Here is an 18,883-nt window from a genome sequence, read left to right on the forward strand (position 1 = left end):
TCTCATTGGCTCCGAGGAGAAGGAACCCTGGAGACAGTCTGACCCTAAACACACCAAAATGAGCGCAGTAACAGTAGCGCAGCCGCTTTATTGCCATTTACAGATCTCACAGTATACTTGTGATAACTGGTCACCAGAGATGAAGTAGCTCAGTCTGGAGTAAATTCATAAAATCTCACTTTCTCCATCAGCCCATTTCTTCCAGCAACTGCCCTCCTTAGTTGCCAACATGATTACAGATTGTTTCTCCACAAACACATTTAGCAGTTTAATTGACATTTGTTAGTTTTTGTCCGTTTACCATCTGGAACCACACATCCAAGCAGGCTGTCGAACACTAACTCCAATGTGCTTGCGCTGGAGCCAAGGAGCCTAACACATATGGCCAAGGGCTTTGAACCATCCATCCAGCACTACAGTACAGATATTTATAAACCACAGCAGAGCCTCTTGATTGAAGAGCACATGTTTCTACTCTTCTGCGCCGAAACCCCTCCCCATGCCGTCTAAGCACCACCTCCCCTTAAAGGCGCTATTGTTTACGAGTCACACTGGGAGAGAGGACGGAGGACTGTGCTGTACTCTCTCTCAGTCTTTCCCCTTCTTGCCTTTTTCCTCCTCTTCCCACACAGCCAGTCCACCTCTGGACATTTACAATGTGTGTGTGTGAGACCTGAGAACCTGAGAAGGAAAGTAAGCACAGCTGTGCAGCGCTGCTCTCACGTGGAGCCTATAGTATGACTAACACGTGTTTACATATGGGACTGCAGATATACTGTATATTCTGTGAGTGTGTGCGTGTTTTGAAGAAAAGGAGGAGAAGAAAGTTAACATGCGTGTCCATGCGAGTCCTACCGTGTGTGTGTATTTGAGAGAGAGAGAGAGAGACATCAGAATGAGTGCAGCTGTTGGGGATTTACTGTGAGAGGCTTAAGTCCCGGCTGCGTCTCGTCCTCTCTGATCGACCTAGCGGTTCAGTGTCAGGTACCACAAACCCAGTGAACTCTCCGCGGCAGCTCTGGACACTATAGAGTTACTGTATACTGTGCTGTAGATGAATGGGCCTTACAGTCGCAGATAAAGCCATGTTTACAAAGGCTGTCAGGCTCCCACAATCAGGATTCTGCACTTACACTGCAGAGTGCACAACTTGCACAACTGAATAACTACAAATGCTGTCTGCCTCTATTTATACTGTATCTTTAAAGTTTATTTTACTTGAGAAGGTATAATGCAAATTAATAAATACACATGGTATAAAAAATGCCATAATTAGCCCAAATTAAATGTTTCTTCTGTAGTCCCTGGCCAAGGTGTTACGCTACATGTCTACCAGGTCCGGCGAGGACGCTAGGGGACGCGCTGTTCCACTCAACTGTCTGTTCTAGCGTTGACGTACCCTATCGTGGAATGCATGCGATTGGTCCCTGGTTTCAAACAGGAAGGAACATAACAACCTGCTCATAAACTTTTTGTTATTTTGTCTAAACAATCCACCAAAATCTATTTCTCAAAACAGGCTAATAGGCACAAATAGGCTATGCCACTGCTGAATCTCATTTCATTTTAGAACTATATCCCCTAGTTTGACAGCTTGGTCCAAGTTTCGAAAGCCGGACGCGTCGCGCCGGGCAGGCTCAATTGCATAAAGTTGAGATTTTTCAACTTTATGCAAATATAGACCCCCTCCAACTTGCCGCAACATTCCCACCCCACCCCAAATAAATGGAAAGCGTTGAGACACCCTCTATCACCGGATCAGGTGGAAATGCGCTGTTAAAAAAGACTTCCTAAAATACATCAAAAACAGAAACAAAAACAGAGCGCACTGTTTAAAAGGCTTCCTAAAATACATCAGGACATAAACATGAAACCGGGCATGCAGTTTAAAAGGCTTCCTAAAATACATCAGGACAGACACATAAAACAGGCAGTTTAAAGGTTGGAAGCAGGAGTAACATGTATACATATAAAACGACATTGCATACAAGCAGGACATATAGACAACAGCAGCAAAAGATCTATAAGTATTTAGTTGTCTGCTCTGAATTACCTCTGACTGACTAAAGGCACTTTTTTGCAACAGAATAGTGCAATCTCCTCTTTTAGACCCCCCAGGGACACGATTAGTAACGGTTCTTCTGTTGATAGAGGTCATGGATGATTTTGTATACCAAGCACAAGTTCACATATTGTATTAGGTCATCCCAACTTAAAATCTGATGAGCAGTGATGGAAGTGCTTTGATTTTTCTATGTTTGTAGTCATACAATTTTAGAGAGTCCTGCATGGCCATGGTACAGGTAGAATTCATTACATATATTATATGATCATATAGCATGCATTTCTACATAAAGCTGCATTAATAAATATAGAGAATTCTTACCCGTCTCTGCGGTTCCCCTCAGCTCTATGACACGTTTTAACGTGTTTCAGCTCATTGTTTTGGTTTTACAGAAAAAGTTGATTTTACCTGTTATGTCGTGTTTATTTAGCGTCACTTGTAGAACATACCTCAATACCTTTGAGTAAAATATTGTGTGCATAGCACCTGAACAACGTCAAGTACTCAAAGATTGCACTTAATGCTTGATACTACTTTCTTTCTTCCTCGACTTATTTCCTGATTCATTTCGTCCATTTCACCCTTCTCTTCTCCACAAAGGTTTGTGTTAACCAGGGAGAAATGGTTAGCTGGACATTGTGGCCTACAATTAGAGTTTTGTTAGGGTTTTATGAGGTTGTTGTTTGGGTTTTGAGTTTATTAGGCCTGCCTTTTGTTATTGCCTTATTCTTTCTATTCCTTTCAGAACATTTTCTGTCAAGTTTTATCACTTTCAAAAGGTCTTTTTGATAATTAGTGGGAGAGAATTTTCCCCAACTGCACTAATTGTAGATGTGTAAGCAGAGGCTAGACATTTTTAGTTATTTAAATCATCATTTCTTTTATATTTGACTGTACACTACATCTTTGTGCAAAGTTATTATACAGCTATTTGTATTAACACTTGGATTTGAGAATTTTTTGTTAAATTGGAAGAGTATTTTTTTTTATATAAATATAAAATTGTTTATATTTAGAAAAGTTAAATATCCCTTAAACACTGGGCACATCATCTGAAAAGACCTGTCCTCATCGCTGCTATCACTGGGCTGTGTTTCAGGCAGAGAAAAAGTCCCAACTGATGTCAGTGATGAACGCGATGAAGGATCACGAGGAGAGTGAAACAGAGACCCAGAAAGAAGAGGTCTCAATAATCAAACACCCATCGCCTTCAAAGCAGCAGCAGCAGCAGCAGCAGCAGCAGCAGCAGCAGCCTCAGCAGCCTCAGCCTCAGTCGCACACTCAATCACAGCCTCAGTATCAACAGCAATCACAGCCGTCGCTGCCACAACAACAACAACAGCATCAGCAGCCGCCTCAGCAGCAGCAGCAGCAGCAGCCTACTGACCCCGCTTCCCCAACTGTGGCCACAACCCCTGAGCCCGTCGCCATCGGAGGTGGAGACAAGACGTCCCCCAAACCTGCAGACACTGAGCCTGAGTATGAGGTAAGATAACAATGATTCACACTGATTAATGTCCGGCTGTAGACTAACAGGATTTTACAGCAGAGAAAACGGATTTAGTTTAAGGCCAAGGTGTCGAGTAATTTGGGAATTTATTCACTTCATGTGTTTCACAGCGGTGTCAGCCTTAACGAAATGTGTATAAAATGACATTATTAAACATTATGTTGTTTGTGTTTCATGGTAGGTTTGTATATTTCAGTCAATGGCAGCATTATATAGTTTTGGCCATATACTAAATATATACATACTATCATATAGTGTTCATTTTTTTTCTGAATATATAAAGAGGAACGTCACTTGAGTAAATTTCCCAAATTTGTACAGGTTTTATACAACTGTTTATAAAACTATTCTCACATAATTCAGGGCTCAAAAGGATTGCCCGCTTGCCCAAAATATCTGTTTAGTGGCACCAGGAAGTTGCTCGACGTCCTCCCTGATCCATATTCTTCATATACGTTTACAATCCATCTATAATTTTGTCAACGTGATTGACATTTATATCCTGAGAGAGGGATGTTGCTCTTCCTGAGGTTTCTTTTATTATTTTTCCCTGTTAAAGTGTTTTTGGGGACTTTTTCCTTATCTGAATCGAGGGTCTAAGGATCGAAGCGGCCGTATTCTGTACAGATTGTAAAACCCCCTTGTTGCAAATTTGTGATATTGAATATATAAATAATATTGACTTGACTTTACCCTCCCAAAGAAAAACAAACTGAAACAGACAGTGTTTAAAAACAGTTTCACCATTACGCCCAGAAGTTAATACAGAGCGGATGATTTGTCCTTTATTTTGGCTACAGGACGAGCGTGGTTTTGGCATTGGCGAGCTGGTTTGGGGAAAGCTTCGAGGGTTCTCGTGGTGGCCAGGCCGCATTGTATCCTGGTGGATGACGGGACGGAGCAGAGCCGCTGAGGGAACCAGATGGGTCATGTGGTTTGGAGACGGAAAATTCTCAGTGGTGAGTGTTCAGAGCCAACGTTAATATTGCTGTCAGGTGATTATTTTATTTTTTTTCACCAGAAATTAGGCAAAACAGCCTTTCGTTTATAGTGACAACCACACACTTTATAATGAGCTTTTTTTTGTTCCATTTGCTCAACTAGTTGCTCTTTTCCAGTATAAACATAAAAGTCTTCAATCTCCAGATTACTTTTTATCTCAACAACACCATTTTTCTAACATGTGAAGTAAACAATTACATAAGTTTTCTGTGTATTTTTACAGGTTTGTGTAGAGAAACTCATGCCTTTAAGTTCCTTCAGTAATGCCTTTCACCAACCAACTTATAACAAGCAGCCCATGTACAAGAAAGCCATCTATGAGGTGCTACAGGTGAGTAAAAGAGCAATGGGTTTCAAAATCTTACTATCAGTTTAAATGATCTTTAACAGCCTGGTTCACTATTGCCTGCCTATTAAACTGAGCTCATTGGTTCAGACATTATATAAATGAAGGGGGTTAGGGCAAAAATGCCCCAAGAAATCTCAGAATGCTCCTAAAAACCGTAATCAAGGGGCAGAAATTGCCCTCAAGATTTCAAGTAAAAAAATGTATATATACCACTTTAGGCCAATATCCTAATCCTACATTAAACCATCAGTTTATTATAAATTAATTTCCATTTCCGTCTCTAACGTACAGTGTGTATAAGTCCTATGACTCTAAAAGTTTACTGTTTCCACCCGTACAACAATACAGCTACATCAAATGTAATTTCCTGACATGCATGTGCCGTGGGTTATTAGTTTATGCCAGAGATTCACGCCAGGGGGGCAAATTATTCTGTATTCTTTCCTGACAATTAAAAGTAAAATTAAAAGTATTTAACATACGTACTTATTATTTTGTTATTTTCACTCTTTAAAATTCACCAGAATGCAGTTGCAATGCAATGCAATGCAATTTTTTAGTTAGCTGCAGTAATACAGTTACATAGATAGACTTATGCAGGCCATTTGGGTGATAGCACCGTACATTTGTTTTCACGTCTTTAAAAGAATAGTTTGACATTTTGGGAAATGCACTTATGCACTTTCCTGCAGAGTTAGACGAAAAGATTGATATGTCTACCCAACAGACAATTAGCTGAGCTTAGCATAGGGGCAAGCAGCTAGCTTGGAATTAGTACTGGAACTTTTTCTTCTTATTTAATTCTCTGCAATAAATCATATGATGTATTTTCCAATATGTGGAACCATTCCTTTAAGTCTTTCCTGAGCATCTGTAGCCAGAGGCCTTACGTGCACTGACCGTAAAACCATAAAACCATAAAAATGGTATTGAAATTCATTGTAATCAGCACAGGCAGACAGTAAATGTAATTTCAAAAGAAATGCTTACATGAGGAATAAACATTGCCCACACTGAATCATTAGATGATTATTTCTGTACGTATATTGAGGAAGAGCTTCAGTCATAAATGATTTTTATGTGTTGGCAGGCGGCTAGCAGCCGGGCAGGCAAAGCCTTCAAGGCCTGTCCCGACAGTGACGAGACAGAAACCTCCAAATCAGTGGAAATGCTGAACAAGCAGATGATTGACTGGGCTATGACCGGATTTCAGCCCACTGGACCCAAGGCTTTAGAGCCACCGGAAGGTAACAGGAAGTCAATATTAGGAAACTTGAATTGTTGAATTTGTTTGTTGTCAGCAACTGGGAGTCTTAATTCTCTTATTTCTCTAATTAGGCACGTGATTGAATAATTCATAATGTGGCCAGTGATATTAATTATTTGACATGCTGTGCACCCCCAGAGGAGCGTAACCCATACAAAGAGGTTTACCCTGAGATGTGGGTGGAGCCTGAAGCAGCAGCCTACACGCCTCCTCCAGCCAAAAAGCCTCGCAAAAGCACAGCAGAGAAACCCAAGGTCAAGGACATCATTGATGAGAGGACACGAGGTAAGGTGCCTCATTTATTAGGTTAAATAGGAGTCATGAACTCTATATTCCTCCCCATGGGGTGGACTCACGCAGCAGAGTAAGTGGCTGGAGAAGTAGTGTGTAGACACGAGGCCCATTACAGTGGCAGGTTTAAGGTGGAAGTGAGTGATGTGACGAGGCAAAAAGACTCAGGCTGTTCCAAAGACTATAAATAGATGTTTGTTTGAGTTTATTCCCAAACACGCTTTATTGATTATAACAATACAGATATAACAGACGCCAGTATCGGTGTAGCCTAATTTTAGAAAAGCTATTGCTATTATTAGTACAATGGTTTTACATTGCTCTTTTATTTCTCTCTGTTAGACCATTCATGTTATTGCATTCTATGTGCACCTTGTAGCTCTGATGCTACAGATACAGTTTACTTACTTATTGATTTATAATTAATCAAATCAATGCTCTCTCTATAAGTTAGTGTTGCATAACAACATGGACATCACCTCATATATTAAAGGGACTGTTTGTAAGAATCAGAAATGCTTGTTAACAGCGACACCTGTGGCCGTTAAGTCAACGAAAGTACCTTTAATGTACCTTTTACTTGTACTGCTAGGGGTGATAATGCTCAATATTACCTATATGAAAAACAAGTAGCCATGATGGATTTAATACCAAACTGGACCCAAAAATGTATTCTTTAACATTTACTTTTACGATATTAGCTCTGCCTAGAATTTGGTGTACCACAGGGGTCAATTTTGGGGCCTTTGTGGTTACTAATTTACATAAATAATGCGACTAATGTCTGTAAATTGACATATAATATTATATTTGCTGAAAAAAATGTGACATTTACAGTAGATATTTCTTTCAATTTAATTTTGTGTAGAGTACAGGGAGCACTGCAAATGTGCAGTTTATACGTGGCTATTAAATCGTTTTTTTTTTGTAATTTAATGCATTTAGTACCTTTCACAAACACCAAAACAGAAATAGTCATCAGCTGCATTCTGTATTCTCAGGAACATTAAAGTCCAATTTCAGTTCCTTTTTAAAAGCTCGTAAAAAAGAATTCTGATTTCCAACTTCTTTTACATTGAAATGATTTACTGTATATATTTATGCACAAACATGTTTTTGATTTAGAGCTGCAACAATTAATCGATTCATATTTACACCGATGGTTGCATGATGATAGTTGTAGTTATGTTATTTTTTTCTTTTAATGTAAAGTATGTGAATAAATAAACTAAAATAACTAAACTAAAATTGGAGGTTGAAAGGAGAGAAATTTCGAACCGTTGACCTCACAAATTCATTGTCGAGTGTTGATTTTCTTAACCTACATTTCTCATCTGGTGTCTCGTGTTGTATTTTCAGAGCGGCTTGTTCATGAAGTGAGACAAAAGTGCCGCAGCATAGAGGGTAAGTGATGTGCCCTCTAGCTTGTAGCAGCACCAGGGGGGGTCTCTAGGGGGATGAACACCTAGACGTATTGCAATTACCCTTGTTGTTGACAAGCAAAGCAGCAGAAATGTATGCGTCAGTGTTAATAAAACTATAAAAGATTCAAGATGTAGAAATAATATTTCCATGCTTTAGTGGCTCTCTTGTGACATCTCTCCGAATGTACCAGCTAAGCTCATTAGATCTTCACCTCTGTCACAGCTGTTCAAATGATTTCATTGAAGTGTGAAGTTCACACCGCTCTGATCTCCCTCTGTTAAATACTGACATACTGCACTTCTCTCTCCAGACATCTGTATCTCCTGTGGAAGTCTGAACGTTAGCCTTGAGCACCCGCTGTTTGCTGGGGGAATGTGCCAGAGCTGTAAGGTAAGCTGTGATAGAGGTCATTAAAAGTCTGGGACTCAACTCCAACTACTGTGTCGTAAAAATTCACTGCTCCTTTCAAAGCTAATAATAAACTGAGCATATTTCAAGCAGCGACTGATCTGACCCCCAGGAAAGTTTGGGTTTTAAATATCTCAAACTGCTTGCTGTTTTTTCTCCTTTTCACAGAACTGCTTCCTAGAATGTGCGTATCAATATGACGACGACGGCTACCAGTCGTACTGCACTATCTGCTGCGGAGGACGAGAGGTGCTCATGTGCGGAAACCACAACTGCTGTCGGTGAGATTTCTACTGGGATTTACTGTGTCATGTATGAGGCTGTCCTTGACCAAAGAAATTCTTAGTCGACTGACACTCATACGATTTTGACGACTAATTGATGAGTTGATTTAAGCAACAAATCTGTAAAACTGAGATTCTCCACAAAGAATCACACAAAAGCACCACTTTAAATCTTGTGTTTACCAAAGATGTGCTGATACGTTTCTTGTTAATAAGTTACTCAGCATGAAAAAGCATTAAATATGACTTATAGATAAAATAAATCTTAGTCGACTAAGACCAAAACGACCAAAGAGGGGGCAACCCTGGTAATGAAGGTGGCAGGTGGTGATAGAAACCACAAAAGCCACAATGTCTTCATCAACAGTGTAGATGTAAATCATTTTGCACAAAGAAGCAATATGCTTTATGTGTGTGTCGTGGTTGGCAGTGTCATAGTATCTAAAGTGTCTTGTTAACTGAATTTCCAGAAAATCAGCTAAAGAAAATGCAAATTGATGCACGTTTCCATCCATTACTGCTATGCAAATATTAGGAGTTGAATGGATCGAGATAAATTTATGTGTTTATGGCGGTAATTATCCAGTCAGATGACATTAAACTGCTGCAGAAGAAGAGGCTGCAACGAGATGATGTAATTAAAAGAAGAGCGCCTGACAAACCTCAAACAAATTTCTGGCATTGCCACTCCATTTTTTTAAAAATGCGCATAAATATAGCTGGATGGAAATGGACTTACTGATTTATATGAAAGGACTGACACAAGTATATTTTCACATTCAGGGTTATAGGAGTAGACACTATTACAAGATCACAAATATTATTTAAAGTGTGGTCGTATGTCCGTTGAATAGACCACTGTTAACTGTAAAGTCTGATGCAGTATCCTCACACAGACTACGAGATTTAAGTCTAGAAAAATACCACTGAGAACAGTTTGAGCCTTGTCAGTCACATGTTGGACAAATCAGCAAACAATGGTCCGCTGTGCGTTGCATTTGGATGACGTTTGGATGATAACTCTTCGCCTCTCAAAACTCGATGATGTAAAACGAAGACTAATGCTGCACTTGCCTGCCTGTTTCTGATCTCTGATTGATTTACTAATTTTGGGAGGAGAGAGCGGTCAATCATTTATTATTAACCTTATTTTAAAGGCTTATGATACTCTATGTTTTCGTAATCGTCAACCCATGAAAAGACAGAAACCAACAAAGCTTTAAACCAATCCTCAATACATTTTACACTTCACTTCCCCGTCTGTGGCGCTCAGCCCCAAGCCCTACTGATAACTTGGTGAATGGTAAAAGGACTTGCATTTATATAGCGCCTTTCTATTCTTCCGACCACTCAAAGTGCTTTACACTACATGCCAACATTCACACACACATTCATACACTGATGGCAGAGGCTGCCATGTAAGGAGCCAACCTGCCCATCAGGATCTGATCTAAATACTCATTCACACACCGATGGCACAGCCTCCAGGAGCAATTTGGGGTAAAGTATCTTGCCCAAGGACACTTCGACATGTGGACTGGAGGTTCCACTATATAGTTTTGTTTTTAAAAAGCTTAATAATTTCCTAAAACAGCGGGGAACTGTTTTTTATGCAAGCATTACTAAGACAGGAGTAACTTTTGCATTTGTTGGAAACTTGCATAGAATTTACAGCAGCAGGATTGTGTTTGTGGGATTGACTCAAATAATTGTTTATTGTAATGAAGGAACATGTCACCCGATGCAACGGTGTGGCTCACTAATGTGTTTTTGGACAACAAAACTGAACACTATCTTCTACTAGATACTATGTAGATATATCATCACTTGTACTGATTGACCTCTTGGCCCGTGTCCAGGTGTTTCTGTGTGGAGTGTGTCGACCTCCTTGTCGGTCAAGGAGCGGCCCACGCAGCCATTAAAGAGGACCCGTGGAACTGCTACATGTGTGGTCAGAAGGACGCGTTTGGTTTACTGGGGCGTCGTACTGACTGGCCCTGTCGTCTCCAGCACTTCTTTGCAAATAATCATGACCAAGATTTTGTGAGTAATGGACTTTTAAGGCTATAAATCCCACTAACTGTCTCACTGAGACGAGGAGTCTTTTTCCCTGTGTGTCTCATTTTCTTCCCCCCTCTCTCCTTCCCTCTCTGTTGTATTTCAGGATTCACCAAAGGTTTACCCCCCAGTCATGACGGAGATGAGGAAGCCCGTTCGTGTCCTGTCGCTATTTGACGGCATAGCAACAGGTGAGACAAGAACTGAGTCCCCTCTCTCTAATCAAAGGCTAAGTTCACATTACAAGCAAATGTGGCCCAAATCAGATTTTCTTGCCATCATGTGACACAGATCGGAATTTTTCAGCAGTGGGGACACAGAAATCTGATTTTATCCAATCAGATCTGGGCCACTTATGTATGTGGTCCCAAATCCGATACATATCCGATCACTCGCAATGCGACCGCTGTGAGAACGGGCATACATTAAAACTACAGAAGAAGAGCCTCTCTTATCAGACACTGATAATGTTTGTTACCTGACAAAAAAATACTTTTTCTACTGAGTTCTGCTAAATTCGCCGTCATGTTTCACTCAGTAGAACTCTGTTTTAATAAATCAGCAGTTCTAAAAATTCGTAAACTGCGTCGTTAAGGCAGACGAAATTCATCTGGGAAACATCACATTTATTCACTTTGCATGCAGCTGAATTAAATACAGAATTATGCTGAATCATGTTCACAGAATGAGTTAGTGTCTGTTTATGAGTCGTAAGAAATCATAAATTATCTTTTAGAAGGAGTAGATGTTTACCGGTAAGCTCGGCTCCATTAAATTTAACAACATGTTAATGAAGGTTTGGAGTGGATGTTTTTCACAATTCACTCAGTTCATGTGATAAATTCCTCATGTTTTACAAAATTATGTGGACGTGCAGACTGGCGGTGTTTCGGGATGTCTTCGGGATGTCTTTAGTTTATTTAACTTAGTTCACAGAAGAGCTGTTAAAGTTAAATATCAGCCAAAATGAAAAGTCTTTCTTTAGTAGTCATACAAAGTCATATGTAATGATTTAGGAGTCTCATCTGTGTATCGGGGAACCCACATCTGTTATATTGAGCAATATGTTAACAGAGTCTGGCAGTCACTGGACTCCAACAACTCCAGTGTGTATTTTCAAACCAATGGGCCGTCGGACAGCAGTCCCCTTTGTGTGTGACATTATTGGTTGCATGTGAGGCATTTCAGGGCAGAGATCTGTTCACACTGACGTCAGATATGGGTTACTTCAAACATAAATGTGAACAGTCGAGGCAGAAAGATCAGATCTGGGCAAAAAACATCGGAATTGAGCATTAAGACCTGCAATGTGAACGTAGCCAAAGTCTGTATGAAATGTTCCGTTTGTATTGATTTACACCAAATGCCCCCTTTCCTTTTTTAAATGCAACACAATCATTTTGGTCTCAGTAAAATGAAAGTCATCCTTTTAGTTGACTTATATGTGTCATGATATATACTCTTAAATTTCAAGTCATTTTCAGTACTACTCAGCATATGATTTGTTTTTAAATCAAAACTACACAACAGTTTTTGCTATTTATCGCTCACAGTTCATTGGTTTTGGTGTCCTCAGTTTTCTATGTTCTGTCTGACCTTTGACCCCCGTACTTTGCAGGTCTATTGGTGCTGAAAGAACTTGGCATCCAAGTGGATCGCTATGTAGCTTCTGAAGTGTGCGAAGACTCCATCACTGTAGGTATCGTCAGGCATCAGGGTCGCATCATGTATGTTGGCGATGTGAGGAACGTCACACGCAAACACGTGAGTTTGATTTTCTTCTTTGAGTTTTTTTTGCCTAACTACTACTGTTTTATGCATGCACAGATATTTTTTTAGTCTTAAATGTGGGAAATGATCACATGTTGAACGACTGAGTAAATACAGGGACAACACAATGAGTGATAGTTAGCTATGATTACAGATGTCTTGCTAAGCAACCACAGAAATCCTGCAATAACATGAATTCTTTCATGTTCCCGTACCAAAACAGAAACACACATTCATCAAAAAGAGAATCTGTGTAGAAGAAGGGAAACAGATAGACGAAAAATGCAATATTTGAACGAGATGGTGAATGGAGACATGAAAGCAATACGGACTGTAAACTCTAGTGAGATACAGGTTGTGAAACATGTTTAAAACATCATAATGAGAGAACAATGGGCAGCGTCTGAATCAGAGGACAAAGTATTCGACTTTTTCAACAACACACACTGTATCATTTATCTCCTGACTGTCAACATCCAACCGACACACACTGAAACAGACTCTGTCCAGCTTGATCTGATCAGTGACAACGCCCAAAGTCCTTAGAGTCCTAACGTGTGTCCATGACTTAAGAAGCTCTTGTGTCGTTAAAACTATATTAGAAATGGCTTTAATGTAAAAACTACAAACAAAATAAGGCTCCAACATACATGCAGGAACCCCCAATGAGGACGTTATATGTTCTCCCTGCTATAAATTCTGATAATAATGTACAGATGTTTGCACGGACCGCTTTGCTTTAGAAAGACGTTATTTAGCATCAAACCTCATGCTATACTGATACAGCTAAATTTGTTTGCGGATTTCTGACGGTAGGACTTAAAGCTCCGCGGTGTGAAATAACATTTTTGTGAATGAATCTTGCCCACAAACAGAGAGGAACATGTAGCCTTAAATAGCAGGTCAGGGGTGCTAATGATCAAATTTCACAAACGTGCACCTCCTCACTCTGGCACTCAGCAGACTGAAACAAGCGATTTATGACAAGTTTGTGCACTTAAGAGAGTTTGATGTTTGGCGAATGAGAAAAACTCACTGAAAAATGTAAAAGAAGTTTAGCATAAGAATACAAAAATGTTCTTGCATGAGACCCAGCAGTGGGTCTCCTTATCCAACACTAGGAGAACCAGAGAGAGTTTGACCCTAAAGCTGCCTTCACATGATAAGGAACACCATTCACTGTTTCTAAGAAACAACAAAAGTTGCAGTTGTTCAGCGGCAATTGAGGTCAAAGTTGAAATAATTTGAGCTTTGAGCGCAGCGATTGGTGGCAATTTTGAGCAGTGCGCCATGCCAAGGGTAGCGCTTGCACCTTGTCGGGCGGCACCGCTCTCCCCATAGGAAAACAATGGCACAGCCAGCGCAGAGCGATTTTACCACTGATCATGTGTGGGCGGCTTAACCCTCCCAAATAGAACATTTGTAGTCTCCCTTATGCCTGACTATCAAGGTTCCCTAACATGCCAGATATACTGCACAGTTCACTGACATCATATTACATCATTCCTGGCCAATACTTTCAAGAGAAAAACAAAAATGTTGCCACCTTGCCCCATTACCAAAGTGCATAAAGTGATACAGGAGAAGACTAGAACACGATAAAGACCACCAGACTCTACAAGTGGAACTGAAATGGTTATTTTTTTCAACAGTATTTGTTGGAGTGAAATGCTGGATCACTTTATCTTACAACTTATCCTTATCTATACTGTCTCTTGTCTTTATCTCTGTGTTTCTGACTCTGTATCTAATCTGTATACAGATACAGGAGTGGGGTCCTTTTGACCTAGTTATTGGAGGAAGCCCATGCAATGACCTCTCTATAGTCAATCCTGCTAGGAAAGGTCTTTTTGGTAGGTTCACTCTTCATTGTTATGACTTTATTTGTGAAGTTGTTTTGGATCAAGATCCTGTTAAATGCCAACAAGTTGATTATCTGAATAGACAAATCACCAAAGTATCATCAGTATTTGCCCTTTATTCTACCAACAACACTGTTCAATGACTGTTTCTGTCCCACAGAGGGCACCGGACGCCTGTTCTTTGAGTTTTACAGGCTGCTCCACGAGGCTCGGCCGAAGGAGGGGGAAAACCGGCCTTTCTTCTGGCTCTTTGAAAACGTGGTTGCCATGGGTGTCAGCGATAAGAGGGACATATCTCGCTTTTTAGAGGTCAGCTTCTCTCTGTCCGCTAAAGATTTATCTAATCCTCCATGGCCATAACTAGTCAGAACTTCTAGATACAGTATGATGTGACACCAGTGACGCAAGAATTGATGGTTTATGAATGCCCCCTTGTGGCACTAATTAGACCAATATGTCCAGTGTACTTGCCTTTTGCTCTACATATTGCGTTTTGTCATGTGATGACCTAGTCAGCTAAAATATTCTCCACTTGATTTTAGTAAATCAAAATTATACAATGTTTTTTTCCTCCAATACCAGTAATACTGTGCTATTAAATGGTAACTGTACTTAACTGTACTGTAATATACTGTATGTAAAACAGCATCTTACCTTCTCCTCTGCTTTACTTTGATTTCAGTGCAACCCGGTGATGATCGATGCCAAGGAAGTGTCCGCTGCCCACCGCGCCCGCTACTTCTGGGGTAACCTTCCTGGCATGAACAGGTTGGTGTGTGAATGGTGAGGGAAGCAGCAGCCTGTGTCATACACAATGGGGAGAATAAACCCTTTGAACAAGGGACATTTACAGAGTTGCTGTGTAACATAGACCAAGCTTTTAACAATTACCACAATTATTAAGACAGTCACTATGCCAGTCATATATTGACTAAGGTAAGAAATGGCTTTAGTATCAGGATATGTAACTGACCAACTTTAGATGATGAGATGAGCTGCCACCTCTCCATAATCCTGAATCTTGTTTACAGATATTGAAACTAGTTGTTGGAGATATAAAATGAAGCATGATTCCGGTCTATTCTGAAACAGATTTTGGTGGATAGTTTAGGAGACATTTACAAATATTCAGTACAAATATTCTCCTGTTTAAAAATGGCAGAAAATGACCACTACATATGGAATCAGATGAGTCACAAATGTACCTCGTGATGTATATTATAAATGACTCTCTCCACAAAAATATTTTTCGATGCACACAAAGATATTGTACGGTATATACATGTAAACAAAATCCACATACTGTATAAAAAAATAAGGTTCATAAATGTATTTCAGAGATACACAAATATTTCTTGGTTTAAATAAATGTATTTAAAAGAATTGTATTGTTTAAAAACCCTTGCGTTTGACGTCAACTTCACTTTGTGAAATTGAGGGCTATCTCAAATATCAGATGTTCTTACATCTACAGGACTAATATTGTTGTACTACCAAATGTAGGAATAAAATGTTAAATCCTAAAGTAAATTAAATGCATTACCTGCACGTGGCTTGCCTCGAACTAGTATTGGTATTGGGAGGCACCGTAGTGATGACGCTGGCGGGCTCCAGCCCTAACTGCTGTGCTCTCCGCTCACTTCAAGAGATGCGGTTGGGGACGGGGACAGCCCCCTAACCATCTGCTGCACAAAAGTCCGTTCTGCTGCCTCGGCTTGAGACGAAAGCCCCTGTCAAACATGTCAAACAGTCATTTCATTTTCACTAACGTTGACTTCATTCCAGTGGTGGAATGTAACCAAGTACATTTACTCAAGTACTGAATTGGAGGTACTTGTGCATTACTTGAGTATCTCCATTTTATGCTACTTTATACTTCTACTCCACTACATTTTTCTGTCAGCTTTAGTTACCTACAGATTACAGATTACAATTAATCATACCCTTCCTGTCCAGTGAAAACCACGTATCTCCAGATTTGGTGAATTTGAATGATTTGTAATAAACTGTAGGATGAAGTGTTCCTTTATGTGTTGAGGAAAATCTCCTACTTTTTAAACTGAATAAACTATTTAAAAACCCTCTTGGATCAGGTGGAAAATGCATCGTCACAAAGCTGAAAACAGGGCTGTTTTTCTGAGATCATGAAAAGTCGACTTTTTAGAGATCGGTGGCTCTCACAGTACATGATATTATCTTATAGAATATGATGCATTACTGTATGAGATAAGATATTACTATATTAGTACCGCAGTGGGGAAATGTGCAGTGTACAGCAGCAAAGGGGATAGTGCAAAAAACAAGATGCATCAGCTAACACAGTAAAAAAAGAGCTAAACAAAGTGTAACAAAATATGAACCATTTAAATAGAAGGAAGTATAAAAATAGGAGCAGTATATACAGTATTGACAATAAACAGACTATTAACAAAATTGCACAAATTATTATTATTATTATTATTAAAATACCTAACAGTAAATAAAGGAGTTTGCACAACCTTAAACATCTATAGCAGTAAAATGCAGTAATATTAATCCAGACACATCATATATATATAATAGTAAAACACTGACAGGGAACATTTTACTGTACAATGAGTACTTTTACTTTCAAAACGTTTAGTAGCCTACATGTTGACATACTTTTACTTAAGTAAGGTTTTGAATGCAGGACTTTTACTTGTATAGTGGAGTATTTCACAGTGTGGTATTAGTACTTTTACTTAAGTAGCTTAAATAATCTGAATACTTCCTCCACTCACTGATTCATTCCAGGATGTTAACGTTACCTCAATTGACTAAGCAGAAAGCTCATTAGCTCATGTAACAACACAGTTAGCTGGCTAGCCAAACCGACTTAACAGGTTTCAAATAAGTCTCTAACTAAATTAACGTCGCAATTTAGCAAAACGAGTAATTTTCATCACTTGTGATAAGTTAACATGTTATGTTTTCACCTTCACTTGGAGGGTTGTTACCAGTCGCCATGTCCCAGCTGCTGATTGACTCTAATTAACTCTTAATTGAGTGCGCAGGTGTAACAGGATGTGACGCTACCGTCGCCTCGAGTCTAGCTTTAAGGTGATTGGCTGAAATGGAAGGAGACATCTGATTGGCTGCAGATAATTCCCTTTTGATTTTTTTTTTTTTTTTTTAAATGACACTATACATCGTAACAGCGGGAAAACATTAAAAACATTTACATACAGGAGAAGAATAGCGAAAACATAAACATAGGACAACAGAAATTAAACAAAACCAACATAAAATTAAAAAAAATAAAAACCACGCAAGATATGACAATAATTTCACTTAAAAACTTTAAAGATATTGCAAACATTCATTGTTTTCATTGCATTTTTTGTTGCTTTGAGGAAGAAATTGTTGACAGATAAAGATCCATTTCTTTCATAAATACAAAGAAGTTAGGCTTTTTTTTGGTAAATTTACACTTGTGAATGTGGAACTTCGCAAGAATTAAAATCAAATTAATAAGAAAAAATGCATTACTGTCTTTGTCACTGTAATCATAGCAACCAAATATAATATTTCTATAGTACAGTGCAAAATCGGAGAAAATGTTAACAAGTATAAAATTATTGATATCTTTCCACAATTCACATAAATTTCACATAAGTCCCGCAGTGGGGAAATTTGCAGTGTACAGCAGCAAAGGGGATAGTGCAAAAAACAAGATGTATCAGCTAACACAGTAAAAAAAAAGAGCTAAACAAAGTGTAACAAAATGTGAACCATTTCAATAGAAAGAAGTATAAAAATAGGAGCAGTATATACAGTACAGTATTGACAATAAACAGACTATTAAAAAATTGCACAAGTGGAAAATGATATTGCACAGTGAGAATGAAATGAAATTCCACCTGAAAATATTGCACAGTATGAATTACAACTGAGTAGTAATGATATTGCACAGTCATTATACAGTATAGTGCAGTTATTGTCAGTATTTGGTGTGTAAGTGTAAGTGGTAAGTGGTCTATCGGGAGCAGTGCTGGTTGTGGAGTCTGACAGCTGCAGGAAGGAAGGACCTGCGATAGCGCTCCTTCACACACTTTGGGTGAAGCAGCCTGTCGCTGAAGGAGCTCTCCAGTGCTGAGATGGTGTCCTGCATGGGGGCGGGAGTGCTGATAAATCACAAAACACATTTATGAAACCTTCTGTGTGCATTACTTAATATTGAGACCCATCTGATTCCATAAGATGTATGTGAGTTTGAATATATAAAATTGATGTGAAAAGACAATGACAATGGTCTTCCCAGATCACAATCAGCAAGCAGTTACTTTGCCAAGCATCAGATGTATAAAATAAGTCTTAATATAAATGTTGGCTCCTGTTCTTTCTCTTTTTCAGGCCTTTGAGTGCTATGTACAATGACAGGGTGGACCTCCAGGACTGTTTAGAACACGGCAGAACAGCTAAGGTACTTGTGTAATACTTTGATGGAACAAATATATCACAGCAGAAGTGCATGCATTTTAACATTCCTTACATTACACTGATTTGGTAGAGGCTTTTGTCTAAAGCAACTTATAATAAGTGCATTCAAAAACCTGATGGCAGTAAGATAC

General features: G+C 39.2%; 1 protein-coding gene and 1 long non-coding RNA gene across 7 annotated transcripts in view; one reads left to right on the forward strand and one right to left on the reverse strand.

Annotated features, from left to right (window-relative positions):
• LOC119474306 overlaps positions 1-18,883 on the reverse strand; it is a 95,693-nt gene that overhangs the window by 68,567 nt on the left and 8,243 nt on the right. The window contains exons 2-4 of one of the 2 annotated variants that reach the window (XR_005203552.1): positions 17,249-17,380; positions 15,835-16,021; positions 14,946-15,091 (exon numbers count right to left, since the gene is read on the reverse strand). This is a non-coding gene — a long non-coding RNA (uncharacterized LOC119474306). Of the gene's footprint in view, positions 1-14,945; positions 15,092-15,834; positions 16,022-17,248; positions 17,503-18,883 lie in introns of those variants that run through there. The other variant, XR_005203551.1, reaches the window with a different exon arrangement.
• The window catches only part of LOC119474300 (DNA (cytosine-5)-methyltransferase 3A-like), a 49,348-nt gene that overhangs the window by 26,682 nt on the left and 3,783 nt on the right, over positions 1-18,883 (forward strand). For 3 of the 5 annotated variants that reach the window (XM_037746248.1, XM_037746251.1, XM_037746249.1), the window contains 15 exons: positions 3,165-3,551; positions 4,376-4,534; positions 4,801-4,908; positions 6,017-6,173; positions 6,332-6,478; positions 7,844-7,888; positions 8,220-8,299; positions 8,486-8,598; positions 10,461-10,644; positions 10,766-10,850; positions 12,278-12,423; positions 14,192-14,282; positions 14,452-14,600; positions 14,974-15,074; positions 18,666-18,735. In XM_037746248.1, coding sequence (XP_037602176.1) covers positions 3,165-3,551; positions 4,376-4,534; positions 4,801-4,908; positions 6,017-6,173; positions 6,332-6,478; positions 7,844-7,888; positions 8,220-8,299; positions 8,486-8,598; positions 10,461-10,644; positions 10,766-10,850; positions 12,278-12,423; positions 14,192-14,282; positions 14,452-14,600; positions 14,974-15,074; positions 18,666-18,735 — 2,022 coding nt within the window. The remainder of the gene's footprint in view (positions 1-3,164; positions 3,552-4,375; positions 4,535-4,800; positions 4,909-6,016; positions 6,174-6,331; positions 6,479-7,843; positions 7,889-8,219; positions 8,300-8,485; positions 8,599-10,460; positions 10,645-10,765; positions 10,851-12,277; positions 12,424-14,191; positions 14,283-14,451; positions 14,601-14,973; positions 15,075-18,665; positions 18,736-18,883) is intronic. The other 2 variants (XM_037746250.1, XM_037746252.1) reach the window with 1 other exon arrangement.

Source organism: Sebastes umbrosus, chromosome 16 (genome assembly GCF_015220745.1).
Source record: "Sebastes umbrosus isolate fSebUmb1 chromosome 16, fSebUmb1.pri, whole genome shotgun sequence".
In the NCBI taxonomy this organism is placed as follows: domain Eukaryota; kingdom Metazoa; phylum Chordata; class Actinopteri; order Perciformes; family Sebastidae; genus Sebastes; species Sebastes umbrosus.